Source organism: Crinia signifera, chromosome 6 (genome assembly GCF_055691185.1).
Source record: "Crinia signifera chromosome 6, ASM5569118v1, whole genome shotgun sequence".
NCBI lineage: Eukaryota > Metazoa > Chordata > Amphibia > Anura > Myobatrachidae > Crinia > Crinia signifera.
This window is the reverse complement of record NC_139222.1, coordinates 110,211,104-110,228,637: the sequence shown is the minus strand read 5'-3', so window position 1 is coordinate 110,228,637 and position 17,534 is coordinate 110,211,104. Positions and strand designations below refer to the sequence as shown.

The following is a 17,534-nucleotide window of genomic DNA, read 5'->3' as shown; positions in this document are numbered from 1 at the left end:
TTATCCCTTAACTCCAGGGTCAGTATGGAAATTATCAGCAATAACCCTGCAACATCTGTGCCCGTGGTCTAAGCTGGCAGGACTGTTGATAATACTTGCCTGAACTCCTTGCCGCACTTAATGATTCCAAAATGGAGGAAAAGGAGCATTAACCAACCTAGACTCTCTCCATGGAACGAATATGACACATAGTCAAAGGAAGAACTGAAAGTTCAATGTTTTGTTCCATTCATTGTTATCTGTGATGCTACATAGCGAGTACTAAATACAACGTATGGTTTCCCAGTGAAGTACCAAACTGTAATGGGATGAGACTACACCCTAAATACAAAATACACAGTTGTGCTGGGGCTAATGCTTTGCAGCAGATCAGACCTGCTGAATGGTTGGGAAAAGTATATGGCTGTCTCATTCTGTGTAAGGTGATGAGGAAAAGTTTGTATTCACAATTGCTTATACCCACAAGAGGCAGCCATTTTGTGAGCTTAACCAATATTTATAAGTAATCAGCCTATGATATTACTTGGAACTAGTGACATCACTGAGAAAACTAGCCTATGAGTAACCACTCTGCCTTCCATCATCTCACTGGCTGCCTCAGCTGTGCATAAGTGACTGGTGCACTTTAACAGCATTAATAAAATGATGGTGGCATAATAGTCATACATTGGCACTCTATGGGGGAAATTTACTAAGATGTGTATTCTACTTCACATGTGATGTTGCTATGGGCAACCAATAAGAATCGACTTATTTATTTAGCACCCTCTAGAAGATAGTAGACATGATCTGATTGGTTGCCCATAGCAACATCACATGTGAAGTAGAATACACATCTTAGTAAATTTCCCCCAATGTCACTTTATGCATCATTGCTATCTGCATGTAGACACAATGTTTTGCATGGCTTGAAAGGGCCATTAAACCCACAATGCAAATAGATTCAGTATTAAAAAGGCATCTTATAAGATTAACATACAATGTAGAGGAAAAAGAATATGTGTGCGTGGTGCGCAACCAAACAGCAGCTGACTTTGTTATATTTTTGAGAAACGTCTGATCCAATTATTGGCATAGCCAGCGCTGACACTAATTTCTTCTTAACATACAATATAGTTCAACTGGAACTGGTTTGTCATTGTGATTATGTATGCCATAAGGTCTTTTCAGTTACCCTAATAGGGTTGGCTGGCAGAAATTCTGTTGTGCATAGTAGACCTATTGCTTTTGCCTTTGAAATGATTGGCGTTGTGGTGAAAACTGTCTGAGGGCTACGGTCTGGGCCAGTTCTCACCTCACCAAGTTGGCAACCAGCAGAGTGGATACCAGTCCGAGGCCAGACAGCGTAGGGGTGAAACATGTAATGGGTAAAAGGCACTACCATAGGCTTATATATAATGTGTACAGCGATTACAGGGTGTCCCACATTGCACACCCTACACCCCATTGTGCAGAAGAAATTACTACTTACCCAGTGATTTGCGCATGTGCAGTTGGAGATACATCGCCGGAAACATGGTGGGTGCCATGTTTCCAGAGACCTAAGTCTACTACGATGCACACAGTATGCATGTAGACCCCCTCCTCTCTTAAACCGCCTCAGGGCCATAATTATACATTTATGAATATAATAGGATGCCTTTTCATATTGGATCATTTTGTGTGTCCCCAGCAGTGAAGAGTACAAAAAAACCTGGATTACACATTCAAAGGGATTTCTGTTCTGGTTATGGAAGGATCTTTTATGCAGAGTTTTGGGAAGTAGTGGGTGTTTCTTATGTGTGCTCCTAGTAGTGTTGCTCAACCATTGTTCAGGAGATAAGACTGTCCAGCAGTGCTTTCTATAGCGTTTGTGAAGCCTCTGCCACCATCCGTGAATAGAAATGGTTTTGATATGTGCTAGGATTCTATGACCATTAGGGGGCAGCAGTTCACAGGTTTTATGTTATATGTCTTCATGTTTCATTTGACATAGAGCAGTGGTTCTCAAACTCGGTCCTTAGGACCCCACACAGTTCATGTTTTCAAGGTCCTCCGACAGGTGCACGCATTACTCACTAACAAATTTTAAAAGATCCACAGGTGGAGATAATTATTTCACTTGTGATTCTGTGAGGAGACCTGCAAAACATGTGCTGTGTGGGGTCCTGAGGACCGACCTTGAGTACCTGTGACATAGAGTAATTTTAACAGTATTGTCTTTATGAGTGAGGTGTTCACAGTACTGTCTGAGTTTGCTTGTGCGCTTATTTATTGTTTGAAGAATAATTTAACTTTATGTGTGTCTGTCCTAAATTATGTTTATTCAGTACTGCTTTACTCATAAGATGTACAGTATGTATGCTTTTCAGTGGTTGTAGAGGGAAGTCTGGTTTTGCTAATTCTATAATGATGCCACATATTAAAGGAGATAGCTTTCCATCAAAGCCAAGTGATAGTGTGTGTTATAGCAGAGGACAGTATAAATAAATGCTACTAAAATACATAAATGGCAAAATAGAATCTCAATGTACTGTAGACCTAGAAAAAGCAGCATATTTAGCAAAAGTTACATGGGCTGCGTACAAGACCATAAGAACATATTTTAGCTGTAGCAAAGCACTTATTTTTATGCTCCCAAAGAATGTGAATTTGTTTAAATCTTTCTCGAGTGTATTTAAATGAGACTTTAATACAAGTGTGTTACATTAAGCACTTGCTACTACATAATTTCATTTATTAGATAATTTAAATAAATTTTCAACCTTCAGTCTAGCTGCAGGGGAAAAAAAACTATTGTAAAACCACACAAGCACATTCCCCAACAAACTAAAATAAACAAAAAGGCCACCATTTGCCGTTTCAAACAAATGAGGCGATTATTTTCAATCTGAAGCTCATGGAGTTGATATTTTATGGTTTTTTATAATAGCTATAGGGCCAAATTATCTAAGCTTCAAAAGTGATAAAATGGAGTGATAAACAGCCAGCCAATCAGCTCCTACCTGACATTTTTCAAACACAATCTGTGGCATGACAGGTAGGAGCTGATTGGCTGGCTGTTTATAACTCTCAATTTTATCACTTTTGAAGCTTAGAGAATCTGTCCCATAATATGATATTGTATGGGACACCTTATCTTACTCATTACTACACAATTGGGATAATTTACTAAGAAGGCAGTTCTATTTCACATTGGATGTTGCTATGGGCAACCAGAATTTTCTTCTTATTTATTTAGCACCTTCTAGAAGATAATATATAGTATCTGATTGGTTGCCCATAGCAACATCCCATGTGAAATAGAACTCCCATCTTAGTAAATTTCACCCAATGTCACCTGCAGTATGCATAGCGGGTGCATCCAATAGTGCACCTTATCCGATAGGAAGCAGAGGCCTCACTGTGGCCTATAAGTAAATTCTTAGAGCACTGATAAGCTTAATATATGCCAAAGTAAGGTAGGAAAAGAAGTAGAGGATGGTGCCCACTTCATCACACCCTTACTAATAGGGAGTAGATTCTCTAAAGCTAATAGAGACAAATGATGGTGTTGGCCATAGCAACTAATCATATTCTGCCTATAATGTCTCTATTGAATGCTAGAAAATGCTAGACAAAATCGTATTGGTTCCTATTGGCAACACCACCACTTCTCTTATTTAGCAGCTTTAGAAAAACTATCCCAAGAGGTTTATGGAAGTGGGTGGAGATTGACCATGTAAATGACATCATGGGCCTAATTCAGACCTGATCGCAGGATATATTTTTATGTTGTTCCTGGGTCGTCGCTGTCTGTGTCGACTACTTAACCACTAATGGTCGACGGTGACTAGGTCGGCACCTAAGAATAGTCAACATACCCTAGGTCAACATTGAGAGAAGGTTGACACAAGCTTATGGTCGACATGAATAAGGTCGACAAAGCGCGGTAAGAGCAGCGAGGCGACACCTTGCGCTACACTTACAAGGTGTCTAGGTCCACATAGACATAAAAAAATGTGAAAAAACACGTGTCAACCTTATTCATGTTGACCATGTCAACCTAAATCTTGTGTTGACATAGGGTATGTCGATCATTCTTAGGTGTCGACCATTAATGTTCGACCTAGACATTGTTTATCATCTATACCAGGCATGTCCAACCTTGGCCCTCCAGCTGTTATGAAACTACAAGTCCCATCATGCCTTGCCACAGTTTTGCTATCAGGGACTGCTAAAACTATTGCAAGGCATGCTGGGATGTGTAGTTTCACAACAGCTGGAGGGCCAAGGTTGGACATGCGTGATCTATACGGTAACCTAAATTTGTTCTCAAAATGGGCAAAACCATGCTGCACTGCAGGTGGGGCAGATGTTACATGTGCAGAGACAGTTAGATTTGGGTGGGTTATTTTGTTTCTGTGCAGAGTAAATACTGACTGCTTTATTTTTACACTGCAATTCAGATTTTAGTTTCAACACACCCCACCCAAATCTAACTCTCTGTGCACATGTTACATCTGCCCCACCTGCAGTGCAGCATTGTTTTGCCTATTTTGAGAACAAATTTGGTCTGCATTAGGTCCTATGTCCCTTTGCACCTTTTAGCAGGTAAGTGCACCTGTGGAGAAAGGCTTGCTCCCTTGGTGGTCTATGAAGCCTATTCCTGATTAGGGATTTTCCCAGCAGCTACGATTTAACCTATAATGTAACTGGACAACTATTATTATTATTCTTTAGCCATGTTCAACATCATTGAAAGTGCTTAAAGCACATAACTTTTTTTCCTACAAAACATTTCTGAAACTGTATGGCATTACTAGGGACTTCTGACTCATTCTAGATTTCCCTCTTTCTAGTTTAGAAGTGGCTCTGGAGTGTGTGAGAGATTGTATCATTTTTTTCCTGCACTGCTATGTGTTTTAAGAAAATGCCAGAACATCCTTGAATTTGCTTTTTAATGATATAAAAACATTTCAACCAGTTTCTGCTGTGTATCTTATTTTTTTACAAGAATATTAACCCTATATTTTAATTTTCTCTTTAACACATCTGCATTATGCAAAGGCCTCTATAAAGCCGTTACATCATGGGTCTTCAAACTGCGGCCCTCCAGATGTTGTGAAACTACAAATCCCAGCATGCCTTGCCACAGTTTTGCTATAAGGGAGTGTTTAAAATTGTGGCAAGGCATGCTGGGATTTGTAGTTTCACATCTGGAGGGCCGCAGTTTGAAGACCCATGCCTTACATGGTGTACAGCCATGTGTCCCAATGTGCAAGGCCTGAAGGTCCAATTTTTTACCCGTTCCCGACAGAACAGGCCGAAAAATTGGCCCAAATCGGGTGTGTGATGTCCCCTCAGGTCCGATCCGTGGTCCTGTGTGCATCATGCAGGTCAGACCTTGGACTCTTCTCCCGGCAGCGGGAAAAGGGTTGCATGCCATCCATCACATGTGAAAGGACCACATGTGATGTATTGCATGCGACACTGCCGGGCGGCTTGCGTTGGATCGGCTGGCCATACACTGCTGCTAGAGGTCGCAGTAGTGTATGGCCAGCTTAAGATGCACATTGTCAGAGTCTGTAGACACTGAAATACTGATAAGCCTGAGTGTGGCTCCTATGTGAGCAGTTAAAGCTGCTTTCACATAGCAAAATGCTGGTTCGCACCGGGACTTTGAAACGGGTGAGCCCCGGCGCAAACCTGCATTTTGGGATGTTCACATCAACACAGCGAACCGGCATTATTGCTGGTTCGCTGACATCATCTGGGGGCGCAATGGGGAGTCGGCACGTCATTGGGGGAGGAGGCTGTGCTTAGAGCTGGCGCTGCTCCAAGCGCTGCCTCCTCCATAGTGTGAATGGGAAACTGGTTGCTTGACCCGTTTAACCCGTTCACATCGCCAAGCAACACGGCAACGAACCGGTAAGGACTCTGCTTTTTTTACCGGTTCGTTTTGCCCTGTTGCTACCCGTTTTCTGGAAATGGTAACCCCTTTCACATCACACTAATTACCGGGTCAAACCGGCTTGTACCCGGTAATTAGTTGCGATGTGAAAGGGGTGTAAGTTTCTGAGTATTAACTGCTTTCAGTGACTGACATAACATACCAATAAGATAGGCCTTTCTGGGTCTATTTGCTAAGCCATCTATCTGTTACTGGCCAGAAATTAATAATATTTTATTAAGATATGCGCAGTACAACAGAAGCATATGCATAAAAAAAATTACTCCACGGCACCTGGTAATGGTGTGAGCAACTAAGAAACCGTCTCTACATATTTTCATGATGGTGCTAGTAATCTCTGAGCAGATGCTTGCCACAGACAATCTTCCTGCTATCCGGGCTTAAAGAAATCACTAAAGCTAACATCACTCCCCACCTGGGATGCTAGGTCTTGATATTTAATCTCTCACCAGGCTGGGCTGCTGACCGTACCAGCTTTGCCTCATTCTGCCCTCTCCCCCTTCCAGCTAGCAATCCTGGAAGAACTGTAGAAACAGTGCTCTAACTAGACATTGTGGTGGGCCCCTATTAATCGAAATAGGGATAGCCTGTGTTGCAGGTGTGCACCAAAAATTGCGCAGTGTCTCCTTCTCATCAGCGACTAGAGATGGTTGCTGATGAACAGGAGACTCTGCAGGGGGAGCTGCAGAGGGAAACAGGCTGAACACGGGACATTAAGAGGCTGAATACGGGAGTGTGCACCCGATGATTTATCGCTGCAGCACAAACAAATCGCTTCCAATATGGTCGCCAGCAATATTGCAATGTGTGTACACAGCTCAAGAAGTGCAAAACCATTACTAACTGCTCAACATAGAATGCAAAGCAGAGATGCTCCGGCCAAGAGAGGCACTCTCTCTGCTGCTCAGGGCTAGCTCTACCTTTAGGCAGCTGCCTAGGGTGCTTGGATCTGGGAGGTTATATTCCGCATCCCTCACCACGCTTCGGGCTCGGTGGCTCGCTGCGCTCGCCACACTATATAAAATCAACTCCACGTCCAGGTGGATAGTGGGGGTATGAAAAGGTCGGAGGACGCGTACCGCCGCCCCTCGCGGGCTCGCAGCGTTTGCCACGCTTCGGGTTGGTGTTGATAGTGGGGGTGGTGTTAACAATGGGGGTGCATTTAACATAGTAATCACCCATGAGGGTGCCTGTAGCATTAGAAATCGCATCGCATGCCATTTTAATGGCATGCGATGTGATTTTAAAATTGTACACTGCCGCTCTTAGCAGGGCCGGCAACCGAAATCTTGGGGCCCTGTACAATTATATTTCTGTGGCCCCCCACCTAATTCCAAATCCACACAACGCTCTTCTGCATGAGCCTCATTTAACCTTTTGCTGCTCCAGATCCTGCTTTCAGGTGCGGCCCCAGGCCGTGTGCACACAGAGTAGATGGCTCTATGCGCCAAGTGGCAGAGCGCACACACCGTAGACGGCAGTGGCACACAGAGAGTGAGTCAGTCAGACTCAGCCAAAAACTGATGGTGCACAGTAGACGGCCGGGCCGCAAGGGTCACTGACAGGCCAGCTAGTACAGGCAGTGGCCGTGCCGGAGTATGGAAATTCTGGGGCCCTCCAGATCTCTGGGGCCCGTCATACTTGTCCCCCTTGACCCGCCCTATCGCCTGCCCTGACTCTTAGGACCCGAAAATCGGGTCCCATCGCATACCACTAATTAATGCATGCGATGGTATGCGATGGGCGCCGTGCTAGGAAACAAGTACCCAAGAAACTATTAATAAATAAATCATAATATCAAAATATTCTATAGCGCTGAGGAATACATTGCGTGCACTAAATAAATAAAACAGTAAATAAATCAACTGGAAAATCTTGTTACATGCTCAGCTCAGTCTGCTGCTGCCCAAAAATTAGGAAAGTCGTTCGATGTGTAACATCGATGCTGAGTATTGCTGACCCTCCCATCACTGAGCTGACTCACTGTAGGCAGCAGCACGCTGGTATTTGGTCTTCTCTTCCCGATTTCTTTTCTATCTGTTTCCAGACCAAGCTGCGTCGACGACAATAATGTGTCTCCCAATCTTTTGTCCATGTTTGCATGTCGGCGGCCATTTTTTCGGAGACCAAGTTTCCATGTTGCAGAATCGTGTCATTCTAACAAGATGACGCCGTGATCGGAGACAAAGTCACGAGGTCCTTGTAGCTGTGACCCGAGGAGGAGATAGGAGGGGGTTGGTGCAGGAAGGTGAGAAACGTGCAGCAAGAGAAGAGAGTTGTCTGATGTGAGACATCAAGTAGTATTTGATAGGGTTGTGTGTGTGAAGTGAGGCTGTTGAAGTGAAGGTTTTTATTGAATATTGATATGGCTAATGACACCTCGCTCTTTATTTAGCCGTAGTCTTCTCGTAGCCGTTGCAGAGCAATAACATAGCTCCAGCTTACTGCTGCAGTGCTGCTGCTGCTGCTGCTGCTGCTGCATGTTGTGGGGGATGTTTTTGTTTTGATTTTTAACCCTATATATCTTACTTACTTTTTGCATAAATCTGCCAGAGATGAATGCAATATCCCCTTACAAGCCACTGAATATGCCAAGAAGATCATAGTGGGTTGCACGATAAGCAGGCGACTCTGCGATATTTATGCGCTGCACATGTCCTAAGTGAATATACGCACATGCAGACATGCAGTAATGTCATATTAGCATTTTACTCCGACCAGATCTCCATTCTGGCTCAATGGGTGTAACTAGCAACAGGGTGGTCATTTTAAGTTCACTGTGAGGAGTCTCATTGCAATTGCAGCCTGTTCAGAGGCAAGCCTATATAAAGATCGGGTAATTTCAGCCAGATATCTTACACCAAGAATAAATAGTCAGGAATGGGAGAACTGTGGTGGACGACGTCACGTAACGTCAGAGTGGACAGGTTCCATTCATCAAACTCTGCCATTCCGGGAACTTGTAGTGTCCTGTCCGGTGGAGGTGTCTGTGACAGGGCGAGGGAGAGATTACTGCCTTCCTGTATGGTCCATGGATGTAGTAAAAATAGGAACGGTCCGGAGCATAGTAGGGGTAAGCTGTTTCGGTTCTACTAGGATTTACTCAAAGCGGGTTCTTATTGGATATCCAAAACATGTGACAGTCGATAGGCAATAAAAAAAAAAAAAAAGAAATTGCGATTATTGTGTGGAAAGAACCGAACCCGCTCACCGCTAGAGCATGCTGTATTCTCTCCATATCTCCCTGGTGATTTTTTTTTTTTTTTGTCGACAATTTTTATTTTTAATTTGGAAAAAGTTTTCCCTCACAGAGCCTAGTGTGTTGTATATCATAGTAAATAGCATAAGAACCCACAGTAAAATGACTCCACTCCCTTCCTAGCTCAATGAGGAGAGCTGCTATAGCGATTTGAAAATATGCTGGTTCTGTGTTTTTGACAGATTTTTTTTATTTAACATACCAGAATGGGAACAAAATCTGAGCTTGTGACGTAATATGTGTTAATTTGATACGGAATGACCCCTTGATGTATAAAATATTTTAGTTTGAGCAGGACATTTTGTGACTCATGTTACAATAGATTTATTAGTTTTCAACAACGTCCATATATGTTCAATGTTTATACATGTGAGAATCAATACATTATATTTATAAATATATAAAATCACACCATATACTATGATCTATTAGCATTATAAATATACTAAAATGTTGGCAGTTGGCAGTAAAATGTAATTTTCATGTTTAGTGCAATGCCCCAGTAATGTTATTTATTTAGCACTTTTCTTTCAATAGGATACAAAAAGCTTTACAGACAAAAAAAAAAAAACAAATATCGTTATATAAGGCATGTATAAAAACATTCATGTAATAATGTTACCTTACTATAAATTCACATGACAAAGGACACCTCGGTATAGTGGATATAAGTTAAACTGCTTACAATATATAAAGCTAATGTGTTACATTCCGCTTTTCCATACAATAAAGTACTTATCTGTCTTGTTTTATACACCTATGAACTTTGTGTTTCTAGATTTCTTTGTTCAGTATATGCTATATTATAAATAATGTAGTAAATTGCGTGTTTTCTCTTGTTTTTAATTTGCAGATTACGATGTTGGCCCTGCAGTTATTGCCCCGGCTTAGTGTCCTAGCTGATCAGCTGCGTCAGTGCCAAGCTGTAATGTACAAATGTATGTATCTTCAATCCTTACTCCAGGCCTGTCATTTGTCACATCACCGTCATCTGTCCACTAGCTCTTCACTATGTGCCAAACCTCGAGATATGGCCAAAATGAAGAGAGAACTGTCTGAGAAGAAGCTGGTGAGTTGTCATGTTGTGTAAGAAGTAGCCGTTATTTCTGTTCTCTAGCGAAATTATGCCGTGTTCATAGAGCTCTTAATCTCGATGGAGAACATTACAATATGCTAAAATAATTTTGTATATTGATTTTTTTTTTTATACGTACATTTATAATACATAAGCGTTTTATACCTATGGAGAATTTGCTGTCAAACTTTGGCCCTTATTCAGATCAAATTTGTACTGCGATCAGTTCTCAAAATGGGCAAAACCATGTGCACTGCAGGTGGGGCAGATGTAACAGGTGCAGAGAGAGTTAGATTTGTGAGTTATTATGTTTCTGTGCAGGGTAAATACTGACTGCATTATTTTTACACTGCAATTTAGATTTCAGTTTCAACACAACCCATCCAAATGTAACTCTCTCAGCACAATTTATATCTGCCCCACCTGTAGTGCACATGGTTTTGCCCATTTTGAGAACATATTTGTACTGCGATCAGATCTGAATAAGGGCCTTTGTTTGCAGTATATGAAACAGAACATAAAATTACAGAACAGAATACGATGAAGCAATGGCATAATCCCTTTTTGTCATCCTCTGTAACATGCTGCATTCATCAGTTTTTATGTATAATAATAATAATATTTCTATAGGGCTCTTTCTCAAGCAGTACTTAAGGAGCTTCAACAGCACATAGTACAGTAATACAACAGTAAAAATAAAAACCTACAGAACGTAGTATGCATACTGCAGGGTTGGGACTGACATTTTGGATAGTAACTTCCTTGGGCTACCAAGGTACCAGATGAGGCAGCCGTGTTGTGTGCACTACGTAGGATTACTCTGGGTGGAATAAGTCAGGCCTAGAACAGATGACACAAAATAGGGTTGATTGCAGCGACCTCATGCTAGGAGTTGTGTTCCAACATAAGTCAGGTCCATGTATTTTTCATCCCATCCATGAGCATAACATGTGAGGCAGCTATGTTGGGCTCACTACAAAAGTTACACTGTGGGAGATAAGCCACACAAGGACTCAAGGCATAATTGGAAACAACTAACAGGTTTGCAGTAGTATGCTATGCCCTGTGTGGATAGAGCCACGTGAAGGATGTATAGCATATACTGCCTCATGATGGGGTCCATGAGCAGGCAGATAGGCAGTGGTTCATAGACTGGGTGTCTTGGTAAATTTGTAAGGATTCCCTGGTTTGGTGGTCGAGGAGGTTATGGTATATGTCATAGACAGACTCATCATAGACAGTCATATGGTCGACCACTAATGATCGACAGGGTCTTAAGGTCAACATGAGTTTTTAATGTTTTTAGGGTGTCTATGTCGACATAGGTCGACATGGACACTGTCTAAGTGTACCTCGCTGAGCTCGCCATGCTTTGGGCTTGGCACACTATTTTATTCTCCCTCCACGCCCTAGTGGATAGTGGGGAATGAAATACCGCCTGTCAGCTGAAAATTTTGAAAAGAAAATTCATGTTGACCGTTTGGCTCTGTCGACCTTTTCCCTGTCGACTATATGACTATCTATGATAAGTCTGTCTATGACCAGTCCAGATACCGGTCCAGGACCAATAAGCAAAACCAGTGCTTGTGGCTTCCACTTCTAAAATATGTGGACAAACCGAGGTTAATCCTGTCCCTCACCACATACAAGAACCTAAAGATGACCTATAAACACAGTTTGAGCACTATGTTTTCAGAATTTTTCAATAACAAACCTTCCAATAGGCGTGCCTTGAAAAAAAATTTGCTCACTCTAGTGCACTGTGATTCAAAAATGTTTGTAAAGCACTGGTGTAAGATATGCATATTATTCTTTTGCCATCTTATTTATCGCAATCATGATTAATTTATTTTCTTCCATGTTGCACTTAGGATTGCAAGCTTTACTTATTTCTGGAAGATGGCCATTAATCAACATAATAACTCTAGCCATATCCATATATGGCATTGAGATCGCTCAACACTATTTTTATTTTATCAATATTAGTAGATTTGCAGGACTTGTGAAGTGAAGGAAAATGTTGCTTGAAGATCTTGTTTGTAAAATGGCCTTATTTTTATTTTAGAAACGTTATTTTGTTGATCACCGCAAAGTACGTATAGTGGGAGGAGCTGGTGGAGATGGCGCCTGCTGTTTCCACAGTGAGCCACGGAAGGAGTTTGGCGGGCCAGATGGAGGAGATGGTGGAAATGGAGGCTGCGTGATTTTAAAAGGTAGTCGATTTGTGGCACTTCAAGGAGTAGTAATTATGACAACCATTTGAAATTGAATTGTAATCACTGATTTCATTTCTATGTAATGGGAAGGGACATTCCCCAAAATGATGAAAAAGGAAAAAAGGGCTGGTGTGAATGTAATACTTTTTTATGATGAAAAACAAGGTTATTTTAAAAAAAAAATTGCAAAAATATATAATTTGACATTTGAATTCTACACATGAGTTTATTTTTCATGAGTAGTATTTGCCTTTTTTCCATATATCATTTTTTCCCCTTGGGATTAACCATTTTATTGTAAACCCAAAAGCTTTTCAAAGATTTTTAAAATGAGATGTACTTTCTATTTGGATTTGTTCTCTGTTCATGTTTACAAACTCTATGTAGATTACACTGTGTATGTGTTAGTTAATTAATTTGTTTTTACATTTTTTTTAATGAAAATTTTGTTTATGAATTACATTGATAAGCATGCATACTACTGTAGTGTGTAGGGGAGGTTTCACAATGGGATTGTTCATCTAATCAATAAGTTATGTGAATATTTTTTTACATATATTAATTTAATTGACCTTGACCGAGACAGGAAATAATGCATCCTCTCTGTTTATTACCAGTGGATCCTCGTGTGAAGTCTTTCTCTGCCATCAGTCCTGTGTACCAGGGAGCCGAAGGTGAACATGGTCGTAGCAAAAATTGTTATGGGAAAAATGGAGAGACGCTCTACATTAAGGTGAGGAAATTCTCAGATGCTTGGAGACACGTTAGACGTGTAATTACTGTGTCTGCACCTATGGAATTACCTAGTTTTAATTGTGCTTAAAAATACCCATACATTTTAAAAAAAGGTGTAAACAGAATACACACACACACACACTTGCATGCTACTCAGGGTGATCTGGTCAGGCAAATGATTGTTTACCAAAATAGCCCGACAGCGCTATATATTCCAGATAACGTTTCTGTGCCTAACCAAAACCGATCAGTAGGATTTTGATGGTGCTGACTGAAAAATCTCTTCATAATGTAAGTGGTAAAAGACAATTGTAGCCTTGTAATTTGTGTTGCTGTAATCACATGTGTTGTGTCATGCTAGTAATGACAAGTTATCTGTGTACATTGTCAGGTTCCCATTGGAACGCTAGTAAAAGAGGATGGAGTGGTCCTTGTGGATCTGTCCACAGCGGGGGAGGAGTTTGTTGCTGCTCACGGAGGCTCTGGTGGAAAAGGAAATAAGTTTTTCCTCAGCAACGAGAATAGAGCACCTATGACGGCAACACCGGGCGAACATGGAGAAGAGCGGTATCTGCAGCTAGAAATGAAAACAATGGCACATGCTGGCATGGTGAGCACTTATATATCTCATACATTCCTTTCTGTGTGTTTACTGGCATACTGTGGACTGTGTTTGTACACTGTTTTATTTATAAAATGTCTTTACTGAAAAAATGCTTGTTCATATGCAGGGAGAAGGTACATATGGTACAGTGTGTTGCATGAGAAATACGTTTTCCCTTCAGCCTATGATGGACACTAGGACTGTGTGGTATTGTTTTCAGGAGCACTGGGGTATGGTTCATTAGGTCAACCAAACAAAGGTCAACATTGGGAAGTGCGACATGGGCTTTTCACTTTTTTGTGTCCCAAATGTCGACATGGACATCAAGAAAGTGCACAGTGTCCCCTTGCATAGCTCGCCATGCTTCAGATTCAGTGCCTCACTATGTTTGGCACACTGTCGACCAAGACATTTTCGAACTAACGACCTGTCAAACTAATGACCTTTCGACCTAGACCCATGTCGACCTAATGGTGTCGACCTAATGACTGTCGACCATCATGCTGTAGACCAAATGATCCCAACCCGGCAGTCCATCTACTTTCTTCAGCAGGCGAAAGCATAGGTTATCGCCATTAGTGATATTGTTGCATGAAGGTGCGTACACACGTACAGATTTTTCTGTCTGATCTATCTGGTGGGAACAAAAACCTGGAAATGTATGGGAGCAACTAACAATCAAAAAATTGTTCCCAAACACTTGATAATAGACAGTGATCAGTCAGACAAATTGTTTAATTGTTTTGATATAACAAATTTATCACAGCATTTTTTTTCTGTTTTCCTGCATTTGGGTGTAAATAGTTGATTATCATATGCTCCCATACATTTCAAGGTTTTTGTTCCCACCAGATCAGACAGAAAAATCAGTATGTGTGTACGCACCTTTACACCAACACCGGAGTAGGGTTCTGTATGTTATAAACTAGTTAAGTATACCAATAATGTTTTATCATAGACTCTACAGTCTGTACTGTTGTCATATTTGGATATTTTTCTTTTTTTTTTATTATATAAAAATACTACTGGATGTTCAGACAACGTTTCCCAATACTATGTTAGCTTCAATTCTAAGTACCTTAATTATTGTAGCTCGCTTAACTGGACCAGATATATAAGAGCATTCTGCACACATGGCTGTATTCGCAGTTGTACCTGCTGTAAGGTCCTTTATGGGAGCCCATATTAAACAGTGGTGCTTTTTACAAATTGCATTAGGAAATTTCACTTGTATTCTGAAAAATATTGTGGTTCAACAATAGAACAATGTACAAAGATATATATATTCTGGTTTTCCTATAACTCTGCCATATAGGTTGGTTTTCTAACGTTGCTGTCTTTTGTATTGCTTTAATAAGACCAGAAGTACCTACTGTAGGTTGGTTTTCTAGGCACACCACTTAAACATGTGCTCTAAATCTGTAAATAAGATCATCTGTTCAGAATTTCCTACATGAAAACATATGAGGGTGAAGGCGTTTGTAAAGGAAAAGCTACTTACTGTACCTTGTATGCACACATTGCTCGATCACCTGTGGTGTCCAATGACTCAATTAGTTCCATGCTGCACTTATTAATGCAATGTTTGTGTGAACACTATAAAATGCCACTGACTGTACTTTTTGTACGATTTTCAAGGTGGGTTTTCCTAATGCTGGAAAGTCGTCTCTGCTGCGCCTTCTTACAAATGCCCGTCCTGCTGTGGCAGCATACCCCTTCACTACCCTCAATCCCCACGTTGGCATCATCAATTATCAAGATCATGAACAAATTGCTGGTAAGACCAAATCTCCTCCTCAGGCAGATAATGTAAATTCTATTTTTAATTGCACTGATGGGGTTCAGCATAGGAAAGCGTAGTTGAAAAAAACATTTCTGGTTTTCTAAAATTCTTATGCTAATACTAAAAATGTTCTAATTTCTAAAATTCCTATAAAATGTAAACTCCCTGTGAAAAGCTAGCCTTTCCTAATTATGCAAAGTGGTGTAAAGACAGCCTACATGTGATGTTTGACAATAACAGACTGTTCAAGTCACAGATTTACATTTGTTGTTGGGAAAATAGAATATACTCATTTGTCCACACCTTGCTGCCGTCACGCAATGACTAAACCTTTCCATTGTTGATTTAAATGATCATTGTAACTATGAATGTTTAATAAAATGCATAAGGTGTAGTTTTTATTGTCTGGGACACAAAGGGACATACCAGGGCTTTTGGCATACCTTTCTGTGCACTGGTAGAGTGTTCAGGAACTCACAGATACTGTGCAATACCTGAGTTTTTGGCATATGCATGATGTATGTAAAATATAATATAGACACATTATAGTTAATACACTCCAATTTGATTGATAAAGCTGGAACTACATTGCAAATCCCCATGATTCCTCTGCGTTGTACTGTAGTATCCCTGACTCTGTATAACCCCTTCGCACTTTGTTGTTGATATCTCAGTGGCTGACGTTCCTGGCATCATTGAAGGAGCCCACCTTAACCGGGGTTTGGGTCTTTCGTTCCTCCGGCACATTGAGAGATGTCGGTTTCTCCTCTATGTAATTGATCTTGCACACCCGGAGCCCTGGAGCCAGCTGCACTCTCTGCAGTTTGAGCTGAACCAGTTTGACGAGAGCCTCTCCCTCCGTCCTCATGTCATTGTGGCCAACAAATTGGACCTTCCAAATGCTAGGAAGAACCTAGAGCACCTGCAGCAAAAGGTAGCAGGCAAGATCATTGCAGTTTCTGCCCTGACTGGTCAGAATGCTGAGGAACTTGTTAATCATCTCCGAGAGATGTATGATGGATACAGACCAGGAGGCAAGAAGGCTGGGCCTTATGAAGGCTGGTAACAATTTTGGATGATTTCAACACAATCGATTGATAAAAACTCTTACATTCTCTATATGTTTTATGAGGATTAAAGCTGAATCTAATTCTTACTTATAAAGATAATTGACTTTCTGTTGTATACATAAACCATCTGAACAATACTCTAACTTGCCACTAGGTGGAGATATAGGACATGCTACTACTCCTGTTCATGTATCCTAGTCAGAGAACGGTTAACAGAATAATGAATCTACTTGTACATGGAAAGCTTCAAGAACAATGAACCATATTTTTTTATTAAAAAAAAATAAGAAAAATCCACATTTTTCAATTAGATGTCTCCATCTACAGTTCTCTCTATTTTAAAATATATTTAACTTGCTGTTTTGGCTCTAATTATTTAGCTGTATATATCTGACCTCTGACACTTCTGCCTTCGTCCATTTAATAGTGTCAACTTTGTGATGAGATATAGGACCATTAGTTGTTGAGATCGTAACGATGAATCACTCGGTTGGAATTTGTAATCCTCTAATGAAATTCGTAGGAGAGGATTTCTGAGCCCCCTTTTCCAGTTAAAACTCACGACCATGATCTTGATGTCCCTTTTCTGTCTTCCATACTATTCTTCAGTCTTTTAGATGCTAGAACGTGCTAGATCAACCCATTGCCTACTAAGTTTATTATTCACACCTATAGATACATTCATGTATCACGAGACTGCAGTTTAAATATTAAAATGTACATAGTTTATAAGATTGTTCCATGTTACTTTCCTAATAAATAGATTTAGTACTGTCAACTTTCTTCTACATTGAGAACACTGGGGCAGATGTATTAAGCCTGGGGAAGAGATAAACTAATAAACTAGAGATAAAGTGGAA

At 40.8% G+C, this 17,534-nt stretch overlaps 2 protein-coding genes across 4 annotated transcripts in view; both read left to right on the top strand.

Moving 5' to 3' along the window:
• Positions 1 to 4,945, top strand: part of SS18L1 (SS18L1 subunit of BAF chromatin remodeling complex) — a 37,844-nt gene extending 32,899 nt beyond the window's left edge. The window contains exon 11 of the mRNA XM_083146815.1: positions 18 to 4,945. Within this exon, the coding sequence (XP_083002941.1) occupies positions 18 to 44 (27 nt within the window). The 3' untranslated portion in view covers positions 45 to 4,945. The remainder of the gene's footprint in view (positions 1 to 17) is intronic.
• A 3,026-nt stretch (positions 4,946 to 7,971) lies between these two features.
• MTG2 (mitochondrial ribosome associated GTPase 2) lies at positions 7,972 to 17,032 on the top strand. Of its 3 annotated transcripts, none has more exons than XM_083146812.1 (7): positions 7,972 to 8,180; positions 10,045 to 10,260; positions 12,332 to 12,479; positions 13,100 to 13,215; positions 13,609 to 13,827; positions 15,460 to 15,598; positions 16,279 to 17,032. In XM_083146812.1, exons 2-7 carry the CDS (start codon positions 10,051 to 10,053, stop codon positions 16,668 to 16,670), a joined length of 1,224 nt encoding a protein of 407 aa, XP_083002938.1. In that variant the 5' UTR covers positions 7,972 to 8,180; positions 10,045 to 10,050; the 3' UTR covers positions 16,671 to 17,032. The 3 variants fall into 3 exon arrangements, with proteins under 3 accessions (XP_083002938.1, XP_083002940.1, XP_083002939.1); XM_083146814.1 differs by having other exon boundaries at positions 7,972 to 8,217; XM_083146813.1 differs by lacking the exon at positions 7,972 to 8,180 and adding an exon at positions 8,415 to 8,747.
• Positions 17,033 to 17,534: the final 502 nt, after the last annotated feature.

Coding starts and splice junctions, on each gene's coding strand:
- MTG2 (XM_083146812.1), top strand. CDS start 10,051: ATGTTGGCCCTGCAGTTATTGCCCCGGCTTAGTGTCCTAGCTGATCAG. Junction 10,261..12,331: donor AACTGTCTGAGAAGAAGCTG/GTGAGTTGTCAT, acceptor TTTTTATTTTAG/AAACGTTATTTTGTTGATCA. Junction 15,599..16,278: donor AGATCATGAACAAATTGCTG/GTAAGACCAAAT, acceptor TTGATATCTCAG/TGGCTGACGTTCCTGGCATC.